This window comes from Myiozetetes cayanensis, unplaced genomic scaffold, assembly GCF_022539395.1.
Source record: "Myiozetetes cayanensis isolate MyiCay16 unplaced genomic scaffold, myiCay2020 scf5-8, whole genome shotgun sequence".
NCBI classification, from domain to species: Eukaryota; Metazoa; Chordata; class Aves; order Passeriformes; family Tyrannidae; genus Myiozetetes; species Myiozetetes cayanensis.
In genome coordinates this window covers 105,640,540-105,668,144 of record NW_026087742.1, presented here as the reverse complement: position 1 = coordinate 105,668,144, position 27,605 = coordinate 105,640,540, and the positions used below count along the sequence as shown (strand labels likewise).

The 27,605-nt window shown below is 35.6% G+C and overlaps 1 protein-coding gene across 4 annotated transcripts in view; it reads right to left on the bottom strand.

Moving 5' to 3' along the window:
* Positions 1-27,605, bottom strand: part of IL1RAPL1 (interleukin 1 receptor accessory protein like 1) — a 706,285-nt gene that overhangs the window by 264,847 nt on the left and 413,833 nt on the right. For all 4 annotated transcript variants that reach the window (XM_050333305.1, XM_050333304.1, XM_050333306.1 and 1 more), the window contains 2 exons: positions 18,482-18,668; positions 17,002-17,155 (listed from right to left, as the gene is read on the bottom strand). In XM_050333305.1, coding sequence (XP_050189262.1) covers positions 17,002-17,155; positions 18,482-18,668 — 341 coding nt within the window. The remainder of the gene's footprint in view (positions 1-17,001; positions 17,156-18,481; positions 18,669-27,605) is intronic.

Genomic DNA, 27,605 nt, shown 5'->3' with positions numbered 1-27,605 from the left:
ATGAAGACAACAATTACAAAGCTTTTTAAACAGGAATAGGCTGCATACTGCAGTTGAAATATTTCATGATGACAGGTAAAGGCAAAGCTGACAGGCAAAGGCAAAACTCTTCAATAGATTTAATATAAATTCTAAAATGATTGTGAAAACTACACCTTGGGGGTGAGAGGGAAATCATTATTTCTTAAATAAGTAAATGATATCTAGGTCTGCTTTTGGCTTATGTTTTCACTGTATTAATCTGTACAAACCTTGGGCAGTAAACTTACAGGACAGCATCATTTCAGTTAGATTCAGGTAAGGTACATTCTTCTCCAGTGGAATATTGAAATTTATTTAAAAAAATTAACTAAATATCCACTGCCATTGAAGTTCTCCTAGAATCTAAGTACTTATAATTTCAGCTGAGCAAATCTTCTAAAATGATTGTTATAGAGCCTGCTGATACATAAATAATAAATTAAAAGCCTTACATAACCTTATTTTTTAACAAAAATTCAGTACGATAGCTCTGATAATCCTAATGATATAACAATACACAAACTTTTAAAAAATCCATTTAATAGTTTAGAGTGCCAAATAGTCTAGCTATAGCAGTATTTTACCCTTCCCAAGCATTCATATCTTTAATTACTTTTCACAGTTGTTTGTCCTCTTGTTTTTCTCTCCCTCTCCTATTTCTTTTTATCAATCAGTCCTACAGAGTAAAAAGAAATCTAAGCATATTCATTACACTTACAGTGTTTTCTTTAATGGAATGTCAACAACTGGTGTAGTTCTGAAGAGCTCCATTGTGCCATGGACTGTTGAAGCCAACAATGGGTTTTAGAAGCTGTGATTACAGCAGCCATTCATGATGACAGATACAACTGTATTCACTAAAATATATTCATGACTTCTGACTAGCTCACCAGTCCAGTGTCAGTACTATCCTGTGAAAAATGGTACACATTTCTACAGTAGGGAAAATGATAAATGCATTTACATTGGGCTTCTTGTAGAAAAAAAAAAAATCACTGTCTTCTCTATGTGTATTTTTCCCATCTCTACTAATGGAAGTCTCTTACTACTTCCATATTTGCATATTCATTTTCTTCCATACCCACCAAATCTTTAAGGTTGTGCCTTCCCAAGCTCCCACTGCACAGTAGAAAGAAAGATACATTTGTCTAAAAAACTCTGTCCACAGTTATTCTACTGTCTTGGTTTGAATTCACAGCAACTCCTCCCCTGCCCCCAGCAATACTGTCATCTTATTCATGAAAAAGAGTTGGTGTATTAATGTGGACATTAAAAATCTGCTTCTTATCTCATAGAAGAGGTTTCTAATAATATAGCAAGAGTTTTTAAATTATCTTTCTCCTGTTAAAAGTGTATTTTGTTTCCAGGGTAGAAAGTTCCACATATTTCTTCAAAGACAGGGTAGTCAAAAATTTGGTAAAGGTCAAATACAGTCGAACACTCTTAAAACTATGTTTGTTTTTTCTCACAACAAAACAAACAAACACACAAGAAGCTTGTGTAATGCTTGTCCCTCTCCTCCCTTCTCCTCTCAAAAAGCTGGCAAAGATTTTGGAGAATAAAAGAGAAGGGTTTTTTTAAATGTAAATGTTTTCTATTGACTGGTAATCAGCACGATCCATTCAAATTTAGTGAATGGGTGTGAAAGTTTATTTAAAATATTTAATTAAAACATTAAAATATTTATAAATAAAAGTACAACAGGTAAAAATTATTTTAATAGTCATGTGACTATGCTTTTTATTTGCATAAGTTAAAAAAATCATCAAATGTCTCTTAGCTGTAGATGAGTATACTTTTTAATGTCTTCAAATCTTTTAATAACAGCCCACCACTGCAGGGTAAATTATTTTTTTCTTTTCTCAAAATCCTGCACAGACCATGGGCCTGGCACTGGGCTAGCTTCTCTTTTAATGGCTGAAATTGCAGAAAAGAACTTTTTTTCTATCCTAACATGCTTGTAATGCTGAAAGGTCTCTAACAAAATAAATATCCTTTTGCTGTGCATGTTGAAAAAAAATCCATATCCTGAAAATTTAACAGTATTTCAGTTAATTTAACTAGATGTTACTTACTTTCATAACAAAACAAGAATTAAGACCACCTCCAATTCAGTTTTTGAATCAGAATTGCATTTCTTAGTCTCCTCATTTTATTTACTCCCCATAATGTATCTGAGCAGGATCTATAGAAGCTTCTACACATGTAGTTAGTTATTCCATAACAATTTACTTATTAGAAAACCTCTCTTTTCTGCTCACAAAATCCTTTTAAAATCCCAAGAGTAAATTCATAATTTTTCTATTGACTTAGTGTAGTATTTTTAATCAAGTTAATGCAAGTTTTCTGCCCTTTGATACTATGAAGCACTCAGTTTAATAAGGGAACCAGATATCAGCTGGCACGTTTTCTTGGAAAAGTTATTTTGCCATACATTCAAAAATGGAAAGAAAATTTCAAGTCACGAATGCCTTTTAATTTGGCCTGCAAGACCCAACTCCCCCCCTAATTTATATTGTTTGGGTTTGGTTTATCTTTCAATTAAGCAACATTTAAATAACATTCCAGTTCTGGGCCCCTCAGTTCAGGAAGGATATTGAGGTGCTGGAGCAGGTCCAGAGAAGAGCAACCAGGCTGGTGAAGGGACTTGAACACAAGTCCTATGAGGAGAGGCTGAGGGAGCTGGGGTTGTTTAGTCTGGAGAAGAGGAGGCTCAGGGGTGACTTCATCACTCTCTACAACTACCTGAGAGGAGGTTGTAGCCGGGTGGGGGTTGGTCTCTTCTCCCAGGTAATCAGCAGTAGGACAAGAGGTCATGGGCTTAAGCTCTGTTGGGGTACATTTAGGTTGGATATTAGAAAGAAGTTCTTTACAGGAACAGTAATCAGGCATTGGAATGGGCTGCCCAGGGAAGTGGTGTATTCTCGGTCCCTGGAGATGTTTAAGATGAGACTGGATGTGGCACTGGGTGCCATGGTCTAGTAACTATGGTGGTAGTGGATTGAGGGTTGGACTTGATGATCTCAGAAGTCCTTTCCAATCCAGTTGATTCTATGATTTTCCAGAACTGCTATTTTCAAAAGACAGATCAGTAAAAAAATAAGTAACACTGACAAGCAAATGAAATTATCATGTCTCATGGAACTATTAAGTAATAACAGGACACTGAACTTGTATTTATAATATTTTCTTCCAATTTACGTATATGATAGTCTAAAGTAAGACATTTTCAGTGCTTTATGCTTTCTACTCATGCCTTAGCAGGCATATGTACCTTTATGTCTTTCTAAGTGGAGTTTATAATCATTGTTCTCTCAGTTTCATGTGCATATCAAAACTACTATGACAGATCTCGAAAATGCTTTTGAACCACACAGACAAGAAGACACCTAGAGCAGAACAGTACAGACTTTAGCTTTTGAAAATATGAGATGTAATCTGCCAACTAGCATTTATAATATATTAGAATAAGGCGTTACAGAGCACATGCAAAACTATTTTGAAATGTCCTTGACTTTTCAGAAGCCAGAATAGATCTTTCAAGTTGTTTTTTTCAGTCTTTTGAGCCTCTCTTAGTAAGAACAGTAGCTACATAGGATTACTTCCTATTAAATGTTCAGCTTTTTACTTATGCACAAGAGTAGAGAAAAAATAAATGCTTTTCCTGCTGTGATCACATAATTTCCAGAAAATATCACATCATCCATGTTTTGCAAGTGTCTTTTCTTCCCTAATCTCTCTCCCTGCCCTCCCAGTCATCCTAAGAAACTGTCACTCCCCAGATGTGATCAAAAAGTCTGGATTGCTGCTGTATGAAAATGACAATCACTTCACCTAGCCCTAATTTTTCTTTTTGCCTGATGGTGTCGAAGTAGCTCCTCAGAAAACTGAATTTGCTCATAAAAATAAAAACCAACCAAAACACATATGCAACCCACACAAAGGAATGAGCCTATTTCTATTTAAATTAGCTTATCACAATGCATTTTTTCGCCCTTTGCCAAGTTATTCATGAGTGACTTTTTGAATTCTGAATGCTAGCTCAAAAATTTTGAAAAAGTAATGGAATCATTTTGAAGGAACAAAACACCTTAAAAATCAAAATGGGATTTCAGTAATGCTCTGCTACTCCATGGAGGGGTGGCTGCTCAGAGCTGGAGGCTGTGGGCAGGTGGGTGGGCAGGCTCTCTTTGGGCCTGCATAGGTCCCTGCTCCGTTCAGGGGGTTATTTTAGAGCTGCCTCTCCTCCCAAGCCTTGGCTTGTCCACTGCTGCTCCCTGAGTTCTGCCCAGGGCAGGATGTGCAGATGGGTGGTTTGCAGGAGGACAGGAACAACCATAGCAGTGTGTATGGGGAGGCAGAGTGGCCCTCTCAGAGGTACCTCCTGCTGCTGCTGCTGCACATCTTAGAAGTGCCACCAAGACCCAAAGTGCATCTCTAGTCTGTGCCTTCACAGGGCAGGCTGGGCAAAGTGGGAGAGGCCGATTTTGGCCACTGAAATCACAAACTGCCAGGTTCAGGGGTATTGGTGTGTTAGGACAGGTCCAGTGGAGGATGTAAAGTAGCTGCTGCTTGGGCTCTGGTGCCAGGCTCAAAGCTGGGATAGAAGCAGGAGATGCTCAGAGCAAGTCACACTTCTGTCTTGTGTTGAGTCTGGAACAGAGAAGGTTTGCTTGCAGAGCTATATGACAACAAAATAAAAATCGTATGTCTCCTCAGGTTCTTTACGCACCTGAGCATTAAAGACAATTGATATCAATATTAAAAATGTCCTATTACAAGATATGTGCAAGTACTGAACAGAAGTAGTAGTTTAAAATATATTTGCCATCTCTACACTGAAGCATCATAACACACCTACTTCTAATAAAACATTTATTCTGTTTACTGCAGCTCTCAAGCCAAAACCTTTGTTTTCAGCGAGGACTCATTTTTCTTTATGTTTAGTTTGCATTGAATTGAGAATTGTGAAGTATAAAAGGAAAGCTTCCAGTTGTCTTGTAACCACAATCATCACTTTCAAAGAAAGCAAAGAATGAAAAAAGGAACACTCTGTGTAACATGTGAAGCAGACTTTATTCTAACTGCCAAAATGAATCAAACCAGCAATATTTTAATAAAAAACCCTATACTTATTTTGTACACTGAAGCTAGCTCAAAGAAATGTGTGCTGGTATTCCATCCTACAAAAACTTAAATACCATGAAAAATAATAATAGTAATGTTTTTTAGACATGATGGCTTAGACAAATCAAGGTAGAAGCAATATATTTTATTAGAAGAACTGATACAGTAAGCCTCTGAGATGTGAAGACAGCCTTGTACACCCAAAAGCTTGAACTTTATTTTTTCAACTGTACATCTAAAAAAAAAAAAAAAAGAACAAACATTTTTACTACAGATTTGTTCTTGCCTGCTTTGAAAAGATGACATGAATTTTTTGGATTTGTTCTATAACAATAAAATATTATGTAGAGCCATCTTACGATTTCAAAAGATTATAAACATAACAACCATGGAACCTTAAAGTAGGATTCATGTAATTTAGATACTTATATTGTAAATCTACATTTGAGTTTGTCAACTAGAGCTCCTTGGATAGCCAAGAGACGCAAGTGGAATTTTGTGTAACACAACTCATCTGATAATCAACACATTGGCATAGAGAGGATACAAGTCATGCCACGGATTGCTATGAAGAGCAGTGAGCTCATATGCCAGAGGGTGTAAATATTAAGTTTAGATAAGAGGAATCTTACCTCTAGAAAAAAAAAAAAACAACCCACACAACAGATCATAGATTCACCATAAATAAACCTCCCACAACTTGAGTAGAATTATGCTATGGGACTAGTGACTCCATAAAGGGCTTATTTAAGGACTGAGAATATTTCTTGTCATATCCTGTGTCTGCAGAAATATAACACTCTCGTTTAACGTGGGAAGAATGCAGTGAGAAGAAACAGAATGATTTAGAAGGGGAGAAAACTCACAGGCATCTTTCCAGTTTTTACACTCCCTCTTCACTTTGTTTAAAGAATGTGGATGAAATTCACTGATTTATATCACTCCTCAATCATGGTTCTGTGAAGTTTTATCCAATATTTTTAAATTAATCCAGTTCAGGATGTGAATATAATACTTCAAAGAAAAAGGAAAAGCTACATTAAAGAAATGGAAAATGTCATTGCTAGTTCCAATCTCTTTTTCATATTCAAACAATTATTGTGGGTTATCAACTTCATACAGAAAAAAATTCCAAGTTGGTGAAGTTGTTTTCCTATATTAAGCTCTCACACAGGTAAGTAAAGCATCAGAAGTTAAATTATTATATAATTTTGATTTTTTTATTTCTATTATTTTTCACATATCTCAATTTTTTAACTTTTCAGATAAAAACACCATAGAATACAACATTAGTTCTCTTGACTGCTTTTTTTAAGCCCCGTAGTTATTCCAGTAAGTCAGTAGGTGTTTTACCCATACTGATTCCAAAAAGAATTGAAACAAATTATTCACCAAGAGAGTAAACTAGGAAGAACTATACTTTCAGTTAGATTCAAAATTAAATTCTGTATTTTAGAGTCATGTAGAAATATATGGGCAGGTTTTCCCCTTTTATGATGGTTAAAAAAAAAAATTCATCTACTGTTCATCCTGTGATCATCCTGCTGTTCATATGCAGCAATCATGCATTTTTCCTGTTACTAAAACACGCAGAAAGTATTTTTAAACTTTTTGAAAAACTAATGCATGCACTAATCGAAAGAAATTGCATGACAGATAATCAATAAAACATCAAGGTGTTTTACAGAGATAGATTTTTTGAAAACTGATTTCAATTTTTAAAATTAACTTCAGTTCTGCTCTCTTATAAATAGAAAATCCAAGGACAAAATATTGGCTGTTAAGTTGATGGGCAAACTGATATTAATCTCACAGAAACAAGATGTCAGTCTTGATTCACACTTGTAAAAGAATCAAAAGTAAAATTTGTTTCTTAAATTTGATATGCAGTTTTGATATTGTTTATATACTGTGATATTTTAGATGGTTAACTAATACTGTGAGACACCACCATGAAAAAAAAACTTTTTTTTTTTTTTTTCTTGAGTGGTGAAAGGGAGACAACAATATTTCTGAGGTCATCTCTCATCTCAGGATGTGGTTACTCTTAAAGAGAATTTTTTCTTTTAATATAGTGGAATACGTCTCAGATACCATCCACATGATTTTGAGGTTACTGTTTTGTTACCACTGTACCTATGTGGTATTCCTGTAGTTAAAATGAGGTGTCTTTCCTTTTCTTCTTTAAACAAAGTTTTTCTGCCTCTAAGAACAATTGCACTGATTTCAGATACATGTATTATCTGTAATCTCTACCCGAACATATGCATTATCAATATAATTTCACTTAGTAGCTCTGAGTTTAAAATTGTCCTAAGCCAATTGAAAGACATTGAAAGCATCAGAAAAAGGCTCTCAATTTTAAATCTAAATATTCAGTTAGTCTAATAGTGTTTATGTTTTTGGAATGTGTACAGACTGTTTTTAGGATGGAGGCAATGCAAGGTCCATATGCTATTGTACTTGTACATTTTATACTCTTGATTATTAAAGTACCATCCTGGAAGACTTCACTGTACACATAAATTATCTAAAACTTTATAAGAAAAGCTAGGGAAATGACAATGCTCAGTTAGAACAGTATTGGTGGATTTAGCATACTCTAGGGGAACATAAAAGTAAAATGAAGTCTTCTGCTACCATAGCAAAATGTGAAAAATTAACATTCAATGTAATTTATCTACCTGTTAAAAGAGTGTTTAACAGGCATCTTGGGTGCCTTAACTACAGATTTACTTAATTTTTTCAAGATATTATTGAGCTAAGGATTTATATGTCTTTTATGCCTTTAGCAGTCACTAAAACAGTTTTTTGATAAACATTTTGTGTACAGCTTCTTTCTCTCTCTAGAATGAAGTTTATCTTAATAACTTCACCCCACTAAACTGAAACAATCGGAAGCAGAATCACGGCAACAATATCCACTCTCAATCTTTATATTTCAATATTCTGATATGACTCAAGAAGAAAGGGAAATTGACTCATACAAACAAATTTTCATAACTCAGGAAATGGCATTTCCCTAAATTTTTTCTCAACTGATGTTAAGAAACAATTTTGTTTGGATTTATTATTTTGATCTTAGTTTTTAACCTTACACACTTGAACTACAATTGAAACAAAATCTTCAGAAAAAATGTAGAAGTTTAAAAAGACATCAGGTTTATAATAACACTATGGTTAGAAATTAGCAAAACTGTCATAATTTTAACAACAGTATGCACAGCAACAATCTCCACTTCTTGCATAATGTCTAATTTAAGTGGAAGTCTTAATTTTCATTAGGGACTAAGATTTCTTCTACTGATTACCACATATTAAAACATCCCCTGACCTTTTACTGACACCACATTGTCAACAGGGAGTACAGGATTCCAAAAGAAGTCACAAATGCATCATCAATTACTTTATTTCATAGCATCTGTCCAAGCAACTATCACAAACCATACATATTTTTTCCATTCACTAACATTGTAGACAATAAGAAAAGGCATCCATGGACATGGTACACAATGTCAAAAGGATGAATAAAATAAGCTTGCAAATACTGAAATTTACTTTAATATACTAAATGCAAAACTTTCTAGTATATTTTAGGGTTTTATAACTGCCTTATTTTTACATTATCCACACAAAAAGCCTCAAGAGATTGGTCACTTCTCTTCTGAATTATGCTATCAGGTAGAGAGGAAGAACTAGGATGTAGCAAGGGAAGTTCAAAAAAATATCATTGCATAAAAAACTTTAATAAAATAAGAAAACTCAGCAATAGTGGTCATGACCTGGTGGATTTTTTGACAAATAACAGAAAAAGAACAGTATGCTATGCATGAATTGGGACATTGTCCAGAAAGACAAGCATGTGAACATATCGGCCGAAAGGAACCAGTTGTTCATAGATCTAAGGAGAGAAAGCTCTCCTTCTAAAGCCTGTAGAAACTGTTGTATTAAATAAATTCTGACCACCCAGCTCTGCCTAATTCTTTGAATTAGTATCTAGAGGAACTTCTCTGTACCTAGTGACCACGATGGGAATAATCTCTAATAATTAAAGCTGGGCTTTGGGAGCACCCCAATTCAACATTTTGCAAAGGAAGAAATGTGAGGTCATCATCAAGTTGACAATGAAGGTGACATTTTGTCTCCCTTTAATGTTTGCATCCATTCTTTTGCTAAATTACTGAAGTTAATTTTCTAAATCATGATTTCAACCTATAACAGAGAGTACATGACATCATTTGTACTTCCTTTGAAGTAAAATACACAAAGCTTTGCTCATTGCTGTCTTAATATAAGTCTGGTTTTGAATAACCCATTTACAATAAAAGTGCTAAGTGAACATTTATAGAGAATTTTTTAATCAAATATCTACATAACATTTTGATTATTATTACTCAAATGCACACAGGAGATTAATTTAGACCCTTGTTTTCAGCTATACAAAAATTATTGCACTATAAGAGATCACTCATTTCTAATTAAAAAAAGAAACCATTCAGCCCACACTTCAGCCATGTATTTGTTAAACCTACAGGATTTTATGTATTTTAAAATGTTAGGTTGGTATTTTGAACATGCTGCTCTCATAATGAGTCTATTGTTTGCTTTATATTTTATTAGTCTTTGCGCAGAATAATGGTAAATAGAATTTCTATCTGACTATGTTCTGGAATTGAATTAAAGTAATGATGAACAAAAGGAATGAGAATCAGGTCTGATAACTATCAGGATCAGCTGAAGGAAGGAGGGGCTGGGTACACAGAATGGTTCAACCCTGTCACTACCTGCAGAAAACAAACTGAGTCTATGCTCAAGCTCTAACTGCTTGGAAAACAATCCTCTTTAGCACTTTTCTCACTTAGCACCTGCTAAAATGAAATAGGTACATACTTATTGCAGCACTTTTCTGCATGCTGCAATCTGTATTGAACAAGAAAAAGCAGTACACCTGGAAAAAATTAAAGCCAATATTTTGGGGGAAAAATGGTGAAGATTTTTTGTCTTACACAGTCAGAGTACAGTCCACTTAACGTAGGCTATACCCTTCAAAATACGTGTGTGTGTTCCCTTCACTTTTTCGTTTTTCTTATTCACAAAATATGTATAAAAATCCACATGTAGGAGCTGTAAGGCTAGGTATATAAATTAATCATAATTATTTCTTCATACTATTTATTTTTACAGTGATCTTTTCAGCTCTAAAAATGCATACAAATGTGTAGTCATTTAAGATATTCTCCTATGCTAATGAAGACTGATTCTGTCAGAAAGCAAGAGACAAAGCTCATAAAACATATCCCAGACTTTAAGCAACACTGAGAGTCAGCTACTGTGTAACTGTGAAACAGAAAGATTGCATTTCTTTTTTTGCCTAAAAAATCTAAAGACTACAAAAGTCATGGGTAGAAGATTGAAAGAGTAAACTGGCGCTTTCAAGATTATTGCACAAATTTGTTAAACCAAGCAGGCTAAAGGAGTAAGAACCTGCACATTAGTTCTGATTCCATCTGTCAGATACAAGGGCTTCTTGCTTTTAACAGAACAGAAAAAATATTTTAACACTTAAAACTAAAAAACGTCAGGGAGGAATTGAATAAGCAATATTCCAGCTGCAAGGTTGATGGGGTCTGTTTGCTTTATGATATTCAACATTGAGAACTATTTGTTATTGCACTGGGGACATGTACACTCCCTGTCAGATACAGGTTAGTCTTCATTTGACCTGGATGAAATTCTGCAAAAGTGGAAAGAATTTGCAAATGCCTTGGTACTATAAGTAACTAAAAGAATATTATTAAACCTAATATTTAATTAAAAGAAATCACTGCAGGAAAATATTTTTGACCCACATTGGATACTATGACTAAAGTAATAATATGCTGTTAAAATATGATTATTTCCCAAGTCTGAACATACTCTTAATTAAGTATGTCAGAGAGAGCAGGTATGCCTTAATTAAAATTCCACATATAAAAGTAAAATTGCTAATCTGACCACCCCGTATAAAAGTCTACATATGACTCTGTACATTGCAGGAACCTTTAAGAAAGTGTATTTGCATAAGCACAAACCAAAAGGTACCAACTGGACTGTTTACAGGAATATTTAAATTAGTTACAAGCAGGAATAATCAGTGCAGAGTTTGTATTTTGCAAAGCATGTAATTTCTAAGTCAGATCTCAGAATAATAAGGAAATTGATTCAAATCACTTAGACAATAATATATTTTCAGTGTGAGATACAGATCTTCCAAAATATTTAAAAGTTTCCACTAAGCTCAGAGAAAAAAACCAACCAAACCCAAAACTGAACCAAACCAACAAAAATTTGAGCCATAAAATAGTTGTTACTTTAAAGATGTACCCAAGGTGGCATTAAGTGCTTGTAATGTAAGCTAAGAAAGGGAAATTTTCTTTATCATTCTTTATCATTCAGGAGGGAATATCACGTTTACCATGGCTTAGGGATTTTCCACAGCTATACTTAGAGGAGATGGACACCACCTAGAAAGTGAGTTTGGCCTTTTTCAAAATGTGTGAGTTCCATCCTTATTTTTCAACTTTAGTTCTAAATCAGAATATGAGTCATTCCATATTCCACCATGAGGCACACAGGTGTGTAAGTAGTAAAGCCCTACTGAAAAGAATGTCCATATATTATTGCATCGATAGTTAACAACCTGGAACAGCAACAGTGGTTTCCCCACCACTGTTGTATTCCCCACCTCTGTTCCCCACAGGAGACAGAAAGGCTGCCAAAGTGCATTGTGTGAGAATAAAAAAGGGGTCCTTCTGGGTCAGTGATCTTTCATAGTTGCCCAGAGAGAAGAGCAGTGAAGTAGACAGCCTGCTGCCTTATCCCCCCAGGGCTGTAGCTGGCTCACCCTGAGTGCCTTAAGTGCTCCTGGATGAGCTGCTACTTAATTTACAGTACTGCAGTTACTTATACATATGACCCTGTGAAGATGTTCTACCTTCTACTCTAATACCTGTGAATAATACTAGAAAGGGAGCTTTTTATAAGTGCTTATAAGGTTAAAAAACCCTGTCTCTAACCACCTTTCTCATATTGTCTGAAGACATCACATCTTTTCCTCCCCAATAAAATTAATTTCATTCTTTTTTTTTTTTTTTTAAGGAGACTACTGTATTCAACTTAAAAGATCACCAGAAACTTCAGAGTACTCTGAATGTCACTACACTTTCAAAATACTTACAAAGATCAATAGAACACATTCAAAGAAGTGGAAAAGAGGACAAGTGGCCTGGGAGGAATGCAGGGGAATTTTATGGGAAGTTAGGGAGAAGGTTAGGGAAGCAAAGGCCCAGGAAGAATTGAGTCTGTCTAGGGATATCAAGTATAACAGGAAGGGCTTCTGTGGATATGTTGCAAGCAAAAGAAAGAGTAGGGATAATGTGGGCCCTCTCTTTTCATGGAAGGAAATAGGAGACCTGGCTACCCTGGACAAAGAGTAGGTTGAGGTTCTCAATGACTTCTATGCCTCCACCTTCAATGACAAGTGCTCCAAATCAAGAAAGGAAAATGCAGGGGCTGGGAGAAGGAATGTCCGAAGGCCATGTAGGAGAGGATCAGGTTCAAGACCATCTAAGAAACTTGAATGTGCACAAGTCAGTGGGACTCAGTTAGATTCATCTGTGTGCCCTGAGGGAGCTGGAAAATGAAGTTGCTAAGGCTATCCATCATTTTTGAAAAATCTTGGCAGTCAGGTGAAGTCCTTGATGACTGGAAATAAACCCCATTTTTAAAAATGGGAAAGTGGAAGACCCAGGGAACTAAAGACCAGTCGGTCTCACCTCTGTATCAGGCAAGATCATTGAGCAAATTCTCCTGGAAACTGTGCTAAGGCACATGGAAAACAAATAGATGATTGGTAACAGCCAATATGGCTTCACAAAGGGGAAATTATGCCTGAAAAATCTGGTGACCTTCTGTGATGGTGCTACAGCATTGGTGGATTGGGGACAAAGACATTGACATCATCTACCTGCACTTATGCAAAGCTATTGACACCGTCCTGCATGACATCCTTGTCTTCAAACTGGAGAGACATGAATTTGATGGATGGACCACTGTGGATAAAAAACTGGCTGGATGGCCACACACAGAGTTGTGGTCAACAGCTCTTTGTCTATGTGGAGACCAGAACAAAGTGGTGTCCCTTGGACAGTGGAATCAAGGGCACTCTCAGAAAATTTGCTGCTGACACCAAGCTGTGTGATGCAGTCACACACTGGAAGGAAGGTAGGGGCCATCCACAGGGACTCTGACTGGCTTGATAGGTGGGCCAATGCAAACCTCATGACGTTCAGCAAACATGCTTCCTATCCCACAAACTCAGCAACAGATCATTCTCAGGAGGTCTCAATGCACTACAGGGTACAGTACAGTTTTTATTTTGATTTCATTACAGAACATTTAAATTATCTTTAGCTAAAAAGACTGTTTACAATAAATAATTCAGGAAGTTTCTACAAATGACTGCCTGGGCCAAAACTTAGTTTACAATGTGAAGGACAGCTTTCAGCTAACATTTTTCAGAGATAGGCTGTGTACTGAAATATTGCTGCTTCCCAAAATCATAAATTTTATCCCCATGATAGTGTAACTCTAGTCTCTGCATATTCTGCCTGTTTCTCCTTGGTTTTGGTTTTGTTTTGTTTTTTTTTTTCTTGCTCTACCTAGCAGGTAGAACAAAGGTCAGAAATTCTGATTTAAAGTAGTTCTTCTCTCTTTTTAACGCACTGAATCCTATTATGTCAACAACCTACGATTTCTTAGCAAAATAATTAACTGTTTGGTTTCTTATTAGGCAATTCTAATAATGCAGAAAGGTGGATCTTCAGCTTTATACTGAGAATACTACAGATGCATGTGTGTATGTGTGCATATATATATAGATAAAAAAAAATATGGCTCATGGATTTCTTTCATCAGAAGGGTGGGGGTTTTTTTCCTGTTTCTATAGGAAATGTGGTATATATCAGGAAAGAAATGCAGAAAGTCCAAATTCCAATCTTACATAAACACATACTTGGAAACAAACCACACAGAAAACAGAAAAAAATAAGAGACTGTTTTCTAATGATGGGTGTGTGATGGTGGCACACAAAACATTACCACAAAAAGTAATGCTAAGGAATTCAGAGAGTCACTTTTCATAAATCCCAATTTGATAAACATGTTCCATGTTGATAAACAAATTGCAACTTCCCGCATGTTCTGAAAAGTCTGAGGCAAATTGTTAATTATTACTAATATTTTTACTTTCTGTCATTCTAGTTAAAAAGTATCTTTGACAGACATATTTCAAATGTCTTAGAAAAACAAAATCACTCCTTGTGGAGCTGATGAAATTTGATGGAATTTGTTGTCAGCAACAGTTCACACAAATGTCACCATTTATTGATACTGCCTGGAGACATGTTTGAGACTGTATGCCTGAGAGATGCATTATTCTTTTTTTTTCCCATTAATTATGTTTTCATTAATACAGTAAAGAGATCAACTATCAATTTAACCCTCCACTTTAAATTTGACATTTGCAACATTTATTTCTCAGTTCCTAAATTAAAGTTTAGTTCCTTTTCCAAATCAAACAAACAGTCTCTTCCACCAACCCCCGTTTATTCTATAAACTCCTCAGTGTATGTCCATAGCAACTCAACCACTTTTTCAGGTCACCAAGAAAGCATGACAGGCACCTAAGGTCAGAATTTCTGCCTATAAAGCATTAAATAAAAGTCTTATCAAGACTCTTATCTGCTTGTCCTCTTTAGTCCCATAATATTATAAAGATGTTATGAAGATCTACAGTACCACCCAAGGAGTTTACTAATTTGGAGGCTGTCCTTAAATCTGCTGGGGTTTGCAGAGGTGGAAATTGAATAATTCCCTCTATATGCATTCATTCATTTTTAGCACATCAAAATCAGCCCAGTCTCCTTCCATCTCTGTCTAGTTAAACATTAAATACTGAACTCCTACCTACACTACAAGTGATGAATTATCTTTTTTTAAAAATTATTCCTACAAAGGCAAACATGCATCTGGTTCCAATGTTTTTTGTTTTGTTTTTTTTTTTACATTCTCTTTTCTGTCAGTCTGAGCCTGCTGAAATATTGCTGCACAGTGGAGCACCAACTACAGGGACAGAAGGGATCACTTGATGATGGAGGGAATATGTACTCTTCAAATCCATACATCACATATCATATATCGCAAAAGATAATTGACAACCTCCTTCTGGTATAAACCACATGCTCGAAGAATCTGTCTTTGCTTTCTTTATATCAGAGTCAATCAAACAGAGTACAGGGATGTTTACTGGGAGGTTAATCACTTGACAGTAATTGCCTGCCTGTACTGATCAAATAAATCAATTCCATACAACAACAACAACAAAAGATCCTGGTTATTGAGCTCAAAGAAATATGACTGATTACTTGAAATCTCCCAAACCCACATAAATAATAGGATTTCCAGACTTATCTGATTACATACCACAATTCACTAAACTTTCTGTTAATGGAGAGGGCAAATGGGATACATTGAAAGAGAAAACAAACTTTTCACCGTTAAAGGAAACTGTTGCAATTCAACCTATTGCAAACATAAGTGTGTTACTAGTTTTCAGTATGCAATAGATCTATATATTATATTATAAATGGGAACAAGAAAAGCCTACAAAATAATTTCTCAAAGAGTTGTTTCTTGGTTTATTAGATATTTTGAAAGTACAAGAACTCATACATGCAGGCCTGTGTCAGCCACATGGATCTAGTTCACCTCTAGTGTTCCAAGAAAATCCTAATTTTTCCTTCTTTTATGAAATTTACTGTGTAACTACACAGTATTGCAAAAATCATTACATACTGCTGTCTTCCATTATTATCCTATAATTATAAAAGCTCATTTTCTACCTTAGGTATATGTTCAACTGTATGTTTTACTTATTTTTAAAACAAAGGTTAGAGGTCTGGTGAGGAATTGAAAAATTCAGTGGACCATTCTTCATGCTGTTCTGTGGACATCACTATTACAGTATATATTCTGTTTTCATCTATAATGGATTTTACATATTGATATTGTAGTTTTAAATGCAGATTATATTAAATGTATTTTATTCAATTGCTGTTTACTAAATTATAGAGTTTATTTATGTTACATAATTACTCTGTGGAACTTGATACTTCAAAATGTTTTCGAAGCCAAGACTAAATGGATTTAAAAAATAATTAGACTAATGGAATATAGGCTAATTGGTAGCCACGGTGAATGATGATTGAGATCAGGAAGTTCTTGAACTATAAACTACAGAAAGTGGGGAGAGAATACCAGGGGAATAATGCTACTCAGTTATGCTCTGCTCAGGTACTTGTCACACAGGTGCAAAAGTCTCACTGAGACAGAGTTGCTGCTGTTGGATTGTGGCTACAGCTACTCTCACATCCAAAGAACACTAGAGCTAAAACTTTTGAGATATTGCTACAGTTATTTTTAAATCCCAAGGCATTTAATTACATGAAGAAGTATGATAAGACTTAATAATATTATATTCTGTTAGGGGTAGTGCTTGATGAATTTATCTGTTCCTTGACCACATTTTCCAGTCAAAAGAAAATGCTCCCCACAAGCTTTTGAAACAGAAGTCAGACTTGTCAAGGTGTTACAGATACCACTGTGAAGTATAAAGGGTAGCTTTAATGCATTAGCCATTCATATCTAGGCCCACAGCAAAGTTGTGTGCAAATGACTCAAATATACATACCTCAAATCACAGTATTCAATATTTTTTATATAAATATAGGAGATACAGTAAGATCCTGTAATTACCTGTAACTGTTAATTCCGTCGTTCTTCTGACAACAAAGAATCCATATTTTAACTCACAAGTGTAATTTCCAATGTCATCCTCTCTAACTTCCCGAATGACAAGAGTGTCCTTTTTAAACACAATACTTGATCTCCATGTCTTTGACTTGCATTCCTGTTTAAAGATAATATAACACTTCAGTGACTGTGTTCTTATACTTAAAATGGACCACTGCTTACAGTGCTGCTCAAAGCCAAGGGGGCTAGGTAAGAGCCTAGGCTAGCTATAACCTTTGTATACACTAAATAACTAAAAATCCAGTCCATTTAGGTGTTGATTAAAAAGAAAAACGACTGGAATTTTATCAGCTGATTTAATATTTGTGCCTTTGTCAAGAAAAAGGAGTTGATTCCTTTGGTGGTTTTCTTTTGATATTAGTTTGCTGAGTGGCTTCCATTTAATTTACTTTTTTACCATTACACTTATGTCCGTGATCTGTAACTTTTATACTGCCAGCAGCTACAGGCTGCAGGTAAGGATTATATTTTCTTTTTAATAATTTTTTAAAAATTATAACTAAAAAATTTAGAGAAACAGAAGATGATGAGAATGAGGAGAAATATATATATATATATCCTTCTAGAAACATCTAAAAATCAAAGCTCTCTGAACTTAGAAAAGGCGAGTTTTTAATCTACAAAAATATCGTATTACAAACACAAAATTCAAGATGAGAATAAACAAATAATTGGTTACATTTCTCCTATCTTAGATATGCTGTCAGTTAATTTGAACTGTATATTGCTAGGCCACAAAATCTCCCTTATTAGATGGCATAGTCTTGTAAACCATAATTAAAAGCATTTATGTTATCAGGTAAATTATCAGACTTCAGAAAAATAATTAGAATGTATACCAGTGCATACTTAACTAGAACTTCCTATGTACACAGACATCAGTAAAGGTCTATGTAGGCAAAATATATAAAACATAAATTTCTGATTTACTGAACAGTTTGAGAACTGGAGTACTGCATATTCCATATGGATAGTAAGAATTGAAGAACTCAAGTTGCTGTTCATGGAAATTCCAGTCCACTGCCCACAGGCAGCACTATTTGCAAGAACTTAGCTTTTAAGTAAAGATCTAGAAATCAGAACATAATAGTAATATCAAAAAAGAAAAAAAAAAGAAATTATATTTGCAAATATAACCTTAACTCATGCAGAAATCAAAGTGTTGGTAGTATTTGCTGAATTTCATGTTGTAAAATTGCTGCCATTAATTGAAGTAAGAACATGCACAGATATCTTATAAAGTTTACCAAAGGAAGCATTTGAATTTCTCTCTTAATTAGTCTGTTCTTTTCTATCATTGATTCTGCTGTCTGTTCCTACAAATTTTAAAACAATCTAAGTTTCATAACACATTTAGATCATGAAAATCAAAAGAACACAGCATAATATCTTGTTAAAGGTATAAATCGCTTGCATTCCTTACCTTATACCACAGAATTTCAGGCTCCCTAAATGGAAATAAAAAATCCTCAATTTCAGGGCATGAGATTTCCTTGCTTTTGCTAAGTTCAGCTTTCTCAAAATATTTCATCTTTGAATTGTAGCAGAGTCCAGTGTCATTTTCACCCACTGTCAGCGAAATGGACACTTTCATACAGTAAGTTGAGTTTCTGTAATACAATAAAAACAGAAAGAAAAATCTAATATGAAAAAAAAGAATAATTGCCAATGCACATGACATTGTTTTTCATTCCAACCAAAAATTTTGTGTGTATTTTATATCTGTTCATCATAATTTTGCTTCTTTCTCACCAGTAATTACAATATTTAGAAGGCGTTGATTTGCCTTACCCTATGACTAAAGGTTTATTTCTCCCTTTCATCAAAATCTTGCTAACATTAGTGTCCTTACTGTGTATTTGAGAACAATTTCCCCCAAAATAAGTAAACAATAAGAGATCCCTGTGTTTACCAGTGAAACTATACAACCAACTTGCTCACAAACACCATTATGGCAGCTCTCGGGAGGGAAGGGATCATATTGTAGTACCACAGACAAATGACAAACTGGAATTAGAGTCCCGCACTAAGAGCCATCTATTCATCAGCTCTGAGCATTCCTTAAAGTGGAAGTGGTGGCTTTTTTGCAGACTGTATTTAAAAAGAGTCTTGCGACTCTTTTAAGTATAGAATGAAGGATGTTTTAACAAAACCCACGCCAGTTTGTTTACTTTAGCCTTGAAGCCCCATGTCCCAGGATAAAGTGTTGCTTCTGCGTTACCTACAGCCTTCATTAGTTTCTGCTCTCACCTGAAACTCATTACTGACTCTACTCCTGGATGTTGATAAACCAGGAAGCCAGAGAGTAGGAATCATTGTCTGCCTTCCCACATTTGACTGTGTGCTTTAATTAGGCTCACAGTCAAAATTACTTAAATTTTATTTATTTTCATTTGAGTTTCTAGGTGGGCAGTAAATGAGTGTGTAAAGTTGAATACTCCCCAGGAACACACTGTGACAATGCAAGATTTCTCTCCTAATGTTTTATAAATGCATTTGACCTTTGATCAGCTAAAAGAGGATCCTGCAGAGAACACTGAGGAAACATTCATCTCCTTATCTCCATCCTCAGCCTCTATGAGCTGATTGCTTATTTACAACAGAGTCCTGTGTATCAGACATTGGACAATCTCAAAGATCCATTTCTTAATATCTGTTTCCTTTCTCTGTTCAATAAGAGAGGACAGAAATGCTTAAGGATAAAGAATAAGAAAACTTAATTCAAAGAACTCTAGAGTCCAATTTTTGCAGAGAAAATGTAACCCTGTAAGGGAAGCTCTAAAAGTAACTATAAAATTAGAGAATAGTCCTAGAAAGTAAATTTTAGAACAGAATGACTCTCAGCTATCCAGTTAGTTCATGGATTTTTAAGGAAAACAAACACAAAATTATGTCCTAATAATGAAGCTGTAAGTATAATTTATTATCCTGTTGAAGAATCTGTCTGTATAAAGCAAAGTTATTTAAACTTTATGCAAAGGAAAGAATGAATTCCCCGAACACGAATCACTCTTGATGCTTTTAAGCTATTAAAGAGATGGTCACCATTCCTATCTGTACATGCAATTAAAAATCACACAGTTTTTAAAGGATACTTTTTCATTCATGTACCTTAAGTTATTCCTCCATTAGGATGCTACTTGGCATATTTATTTTTTTTTTTTAATCATGTGGCTTGGAAACATCATAACAAGTCACTTAATTCTGTTTTTCCAAATTGGTAAAATTCCTTTTCTTTGCTCCTGAAAGATCTAACCCTTGGAAATAAGGAGAAAGGTTGAACAATCCATCAAGCTCTGGGGTTCCAGAGTACACTAGGTAGATGAGAGGATTCTGTTATTGGATGACAGGGAGCAATACATAGGGAGGTATTTGGCTATACAATTTTCACATTTAAATATTCTCTTTTGATCCTTCCTGTGTGTTTGAGCATTATGTTTTGTTCATGTTACTGAACCTCATGATTTAAATATTTCTAGATGGACCTAGCAAGGCAAAAAACAAACAAACAAACAAACAAACAAATGGCACTTAACTGTCCTTCCATTCTCTACGAAAGCAAAGTAAGTAAAATTGTCACATAGGGATCTTTCAGAATTCAGAGTAAATTGTGCAAAAACTGTGATTTGATGTTTTGATCTACTAAAAAACTCTGTTCTGAAACAGGGGCAATGTCAATTGCCAGACACAGAATTCCTTCTGGTGCACATCCAAGTTTCCATCGCAACAGCAGATCCTTTACCAGATGCAGCTAAGGCTTTCTGCTCCATAAGAGAAGTATTTTGGAAATATCCCAGAATGTTTAAGTTCATTGTTTGAAGATGATGTTTCTAAGCTGTCAGACACAAGGTACTAAAAAGTTTTGGGTGGATTCTTTGTTAGCTGAGCTCCCTAACAGAATTTTCTTTTAAAAGCCCAAAGTATCATCAAAAGAACCTAAAGTTCCAGATGCCCATGGTGAGACAGACTTTCTTATTCTGACTCCAAATACAAACTGCACTGTCAATATGACTCATCTCATACTCTGTGTCAAAAACCAAGGGCGCTAGGTTGAAACAAAACTCAAAAAGGCTGACACAGAAGGCAGAGCTACACAAACAGTATGAGCAAAGGAAACCAAGCTAATGGGCTCACAGAACAGAAACAGAGAAAGAAAATTAAGCAGTCCCCAGGTGGGAATGAAGAAGTAGAAGAAGAAAGAGGAGGTGAATTTGCTATTACAGCTAGAGCATGAAGAATACAGTAGATGTCAAACCTCTCAGGCAGCAGAAAAAGCAGCAGGTAGCAGAGCCCTCTGGCAAGCATGCATATACTGAAGAGGATAAAAACTGTTCATGTGTTAGAACTAAGAAAATTTTCCATATTTCTCTTACTGGAAGTACCAGATAAGAATCAAAAAAGTTATACAAAAGCGAGTTTAAGGTATTTTAATAAGCTGTATTAGCTAAATTAACTGTGCTTTAACTCATCACATGATACTTTTGAGGAGTTTCTTTAGCTTGTTTGCCTTTTTTTCTTTTCTGAATATGGTAATAAGAACAGGTGACAAGTTAATCAATTAATTGTTCTCTAATCTGTCCAGTCACATTTGTAGTGTAAAATGTGCTAGAAACTTTTAGTACATGTAAGTGAAACTTTTCATTTTCTTTTTTTATTCAATAGATTTTCAAGCACTAAACTAGTGAGATCTAAACAGTACAAAACACAAAAACAGGAAGCAAGAAGCTGTTTGGGGATTTTGTTTAAGACAACAAATCTATTTAAATCATAAAAGGAAGTTAAAATAACAGGTAACTTGATAGAGAGAAAAGTAGGGGGAAGAAGATGAGACAGTGGGGAAACAGACAAGAGAACACACATGGATCAAGAACAGCTTCTCTAAACTTTAGCACTTGTAATATTGACATTTAAATTTAAAGGAATTGCTTAGAAAACAAAGCACTTAAATCATGATTTCTTTATAAAATAAATCTCTGAAATGGGCTAGATGGGTTACTCTTATGAAACTATGCTCTTTTTCCTCCAAAAAAACCACTGGTAATTGTCAGTCTCTTCTTCAGCCTCACCAGAGAGAGCTCAGGAGTGCATTTATACAGCTCAGTGCTCCCCAGGCAGCATCCCTCATCATCCCTATTCATGACAGAAGAAGAGGAAACTGGGGCTCTGCTCATTGCTTGTCCACTCTGGTGGTTTGCCATCATGCCATTTATCATGGTAAACAAACTGAAGAGTAAACAGGAAGCCAAAAAAATCTCTTTTATGTTTTTTCTCATCATACAAACTGAGTTGGAAAAGTAACTTTATTTCCAACTCCTCGTAAACTGGAAATTAAAAAAGAAAGTCTGACAAAACTCTTTTCTTCATAGCTTTATTTTAAATGTTAATAAGTGAACATAGTCACTGACGTCAATATCCATTTTCTATAAATGGTCCATCCCATTTCTGGGGAAAACTTTTGTTGACTTCATTAATTAGTTTTTTCATGGTTTTGCAGACACAATTTTGTCCTTTTTCAGTCCAAGTAACTTCTGTTAGAATTATTTGGATGCCCGAAAGCTGGAGAGCAAAGCATTCATTCAAGAGAGAAACAAAAACACGTTATTGATAATCTACCCATGCTCTTGGCCAGTAGCTCCAAAGGCTCTTTGTGAGCTTTAAAACTTCAGCACAAAAATTTTTAAAGCCTCTACATAGCAGTGGGGTTGTTTGAGGACATGCCTGAGGCCTTGGGCCACATGGTGAGTGAGGAAGGCCAGTGTACCATGCTGCAGCCAGAACTGCTATTGTGCACTAAGGTCCCCTTTGGTGGCAGGATCTGGTGCCCTCAGCAGTCTGTGGCTCCTGGACCATTTGCTCAGGACAGCAGTTCACAAACTTTACATGCAAGGCTCCCTCCTGTTGGGTTTGGTTTTGGTTTACTTGTTGTTCTTGTTTAGTTTTTTGCCCACAAACTCTAGAATGGCTGATTCCCACACTCCCTGGCTGAAACTACAGATTACCTTTTCCACAAAGCTTCCAGAGTCAACTGAGCTGCCAGCATTGGGGCAGTGCTTCAGGCATGGGGAAGAGAGAAGAAAAGTGGAGGGAGGTGGACAGAAGCGGGCTGGAATTTTCCTCTGTGCTTTAAAAATTATCTCCTGCTTCCATACCCTGGGGGGCCAACCTAGTTTGAAAACTGCTTTTGACCTCAATTGAATTACATAAGCACTGATTTTTTTTCCCTTGAGGGTCACCTAATTATGTGCATGATACTAGGAAATAACCCAGTGCACATGAGCCTCCAGGACTATTTGAATATCAATGCTCTGCAAGATACTTGTTGTAATAGGTTTGAATTAGTCACACCAGAAAATATTGTTTGGTTTTAATGCCCGTTTCCATCCTTGGAAGCCAAAACCTTCACATTTTATCTTCTTCTGACACAAGTTGTACATGTTGCCATCCCAAGTTTCCTTTCCAAGCCTGCCAAAAGAGGATGTCAAAGTACAAAGTCTAACTGCACAAGAATAACACTTGCCCTGTGTCAGCGGGATGTTAAAGGCCTTTGAACAATAAAAATTAAATAAAAATTAGACTTTAGAAAGATAATTTAATTTTCTTATCCTCAATATACCTTAAATCTTCTTTTGTGGGTAAACTAAAAAAAACATATGTGTAAATGTTTATGTTATTGACTTTTCTGAATGATCTCTGTCTTTTTTAAGTCTAAGTGAAATCTATTCCTTTACAAGAGCTGGAATCAATCTGATATTGATTTCCAGATTTTAATAAAACATCACTTTCTTAGTACAAAATACTTGGACACAATTAAGACAATAATCTTAATTAAGAACTTGTACCAGCAATTACATGGAAAGCAAAATAACATAAAATTAACTACTTTCCCTATCAAACCTTTTATTTGAAATCAAAACTTCCTTTCAGATAAAAGAAAAAAAATCCATATTCTTACAGTTCAGGAATATAAAAATTTTTCCATAATGCTACTCTGTACTCCTACAGTATACGAATCTAAATCTAAACATATTTTATTTGAAGTTAAAACTTTTTTACAGATAACTTTAAAAGGAAAGTCTCATAATCTTACGACATATGTTGCTGTAATCTGTCTATACGTACATGCTTATAAATCAGTTATATTAGGAATTCCAATAACTGTAAAACTAACCAGAGAGAGCGTGTGCTTCAAGAAAGTTACCAAATAAGGATTTTAAAAGCAAATTAATACCATACCTGTCTGTTATTCACCATGAACAACAGTGAATTTTAAAGACAACTTTTTATTAAACTACGTTGTATGGAAACCCCTCCAGAGAACAGCACTTACATATGGATTGCAACTAAAAATTTTAGAGGTTGTTAAAAAGGATAGGAATAAATCAAAAAAGCATTGCTACCACACACAGTGTAAAGGGTGAGTAAAATATGGATTACCACTAGTCTGAATTTAATAGTACATTTAATATTTTAGCTACTTACAAATTTAGTGCTAAATTAGCTACTCGTTTTAGTAAGGCTTCCCAGGATCGTTAGTGAAAAAATTTTGGGCCAGTGAGTCATGAAGTGCTAAAATGGAGACGTGTCAGAATGATACTAAATATTTTCACTGCAGTAGATCAATGTATATTACCAAAAGAGACAGAAGTATAAAAAGCTGTGAAGTGTACCCTTACAGATGAAAATCCCTTTAGCTTTCTACAGACTGCAGTAGGGGGATAATACCTTAGCATGAAACGCCTCTAGGTATACTATCTCCTCATAATTCAGCAGATGATGGCACTTGCTTTTTCTTGGGAACCAACGAGCATGAAGAAGAACAATTTTTACACCTTACTTAGCACTATGTGCCAGAAAAGCAGAAATGCAGTACTGTGGCTTCTTTGGAAAATTACAAGTTAATAGAATTTTATTATTCCTCCCATTTCTTTCACTTATAGAATCACATAATCACAAAGTGGTTGAGATTGGAAGGGAGCTTTGGATGTCATCTGGTCCAACCCCCCTGATCAAGCAGGGTCACCTTGCCCAGGAGCATGTCCAAGCTGCTTCTGAATATTTCCAGGGATGGAGACTCCACAACCTTCCTGAGCAAAGTATTCCAGGTTCAGTCACCATCATGGCAAAAAGTGTTTCCTGATGTCCAGACGCAATACTCTGCTTCAGTTTGTGCCTTTTGCCTTTGGTCCTGTCACCAGGCAACACTGAAAAGAGCCAGGCTCCCTCCTCAGATATGTGTATACATCAGTGAGATGCACCTGTGCCTTCTCTTCTCAAGGCTAAACAGTCCCAGCTGTCTCAGGCTGTGCTTATAGGAGAGATTCTCTTAGGAGTCCAAAACTAGACACTATACTCCAGGTGTGGTCTCTCTATTCCTGAGTAAAGAGGAAGGGCCACCTCTCTCAGTGTGCTGGCAACATTTTGTCTAATGGGGCCCAGGTCATCATTAACCTTTTATGCTGCTGAGGCACAATGCTGGTTCATGTTCAACATGGTATTCACCAGAACCCCCGGGTCCTCTCCTGCAAAGTGGTATATATTGTTGTTCATGGCACATCTGTTTTCTCAGGTGGTTTTTCACTTGTAAGGGGTGGAGTGGAACTGTTAAACAAAAATACTTTTTCCAAGTATTATATAAAAGAGACAAAAAAAACCCCATACAGTTGATGTGAGAATGACTGGAAAAAAATGAATACTTTTTGAAGGTAGAGGCCCTTAGAAATATGTTTACGATTTGGTGCAACAGTACACGCCTGAGCAGCTGTGCTTCTGTGTTCAGGAACAACTGAGTGTTACTACATCCCGATGACTCAGAAGGTCATCAAACACTGGAATGTCTTTATCACCAAATCATCCCTCTTGCAAATGCAATTGGCCTTCTTTATAGTACTAACACTGAAAACATTACTGGAAACAAACATGCAGCTGAATGGCTTCTCTCTTGTTCCCTCTCTTTCCTTGCTGAACTTACACAAGTGCAACCCATCCTTCTCAGCTAAAGACAGATCCTGTTGTTCAGTCTCAAATGCTAAGTTAGGGTCTTCTGTTCAGATGTTGAGCAGCTGCATAAAGAACATCCCTTGAAGGTATCTGTCTTGTTTCTAAATGATTAGATATTTATCTCTTTATCTTTATTTAACTCTGCACGAGTGTGTTATTTTCTGAATAGAGATTTCTCATGTTCTATTATCAGTTACTCATTCAAGGTAGATATGGACAGAGATATCCAACAATTATGACATTTATTATATATATTAGAAGCATTAAATTTGTATGTGAATAAGGTTCCCTTGAAGATCTCTCCATAACTCTTTCCCATATCTACCCAGTAAAACTGGGAATACGTGAAAAATCGTCACATTTATTAGGTTACTGCTTCAAGGCTAACTGTTTCCTAGCATACTGATGACACTTCTCCAGACTCCTGAAAATTCTCTAATAGGATTTCATTACAATCCTGAATTAAAAAAGTAAATAATTTCCATACTTATGACTCCTTCATTTGTAAAAAGAACCCCAACAAACCAAAACCAAACACACACACAAACCAAACAAACAAATGCCCAAAATCCCAACACACCAGTTTTAGTTATACTTGTTTTAGCCTACTTTCCTAAGAAGACACAACAATTCAGAAATCAGTCAGTCTTCTTCACCAGTTGCAGGATTAAAAAGAAGGTAGAATGACATCTCACAGATGAATGTAAGAGCATTGCTGTGGGTAGATCGAGCTAGAACTTCAAAGAAAGTAGAAAGTTTCTGCAGAAGAGTCAGGTTTTGGCAAAGTTTAACCTGCTACCAGAGCAGAACTTTGTAAGAATTTAAATGAAATTTTTACAGCTGAAGACATGAATTTTCAAATAAGAAATTCACTAAAGGCAAAAAAGGCAGAAGGGTTTGAAGAAACAAATTGTGAAACAAAGGAATATAATACAATTTGGATTTGTCTTTCATTTGAGGACCATAAAGTACACGAGAAACTTATCTATTAACCATTTTTGACTGTGTTCATAAGAACAGCCTTACCATAAAACAGTTTCTAAAATTGCCTAAGTGTGATCCGTAACAACATGATAAATGTTTTTAGTTCACTTAAATTTAAGCTCTAAAATGTGATTCAGGTCCGCTTCAGGCTATAGCTGAAGATCAGAGACATTGAAGCTCAGGCAAGAGAAACCAGTATTCAAATCATGTTTATATCAACAGCATCCCTGAAGACAAACATAGGCAAGCAAGGACTTCCACCCACCCCAGCTACCTACTCTGCCCGGTGTTGAAAGTGTTAGTTCTCAGTCCAGCCTCCAGAGCTTCTTTCCAGTTTGAATGTCTGTCCTTAAATGTACTAAAAGCCATCTTTATATGCACACATTCAAAGGAAAGTGTAGGAAAATGATCAGCTTTACAGAGAAAAAACAGAGCTCAGTGAGCCATTTTAGGTAAATGTTATTCAAGGATCTCTTGGAACTATTTTCTCAAAGAGGCTGGGACAGCCAAAGGGACACACATTTTGTTGTAAGGCTCTCAAACCATAAGTTGTGACTCCATGCTAA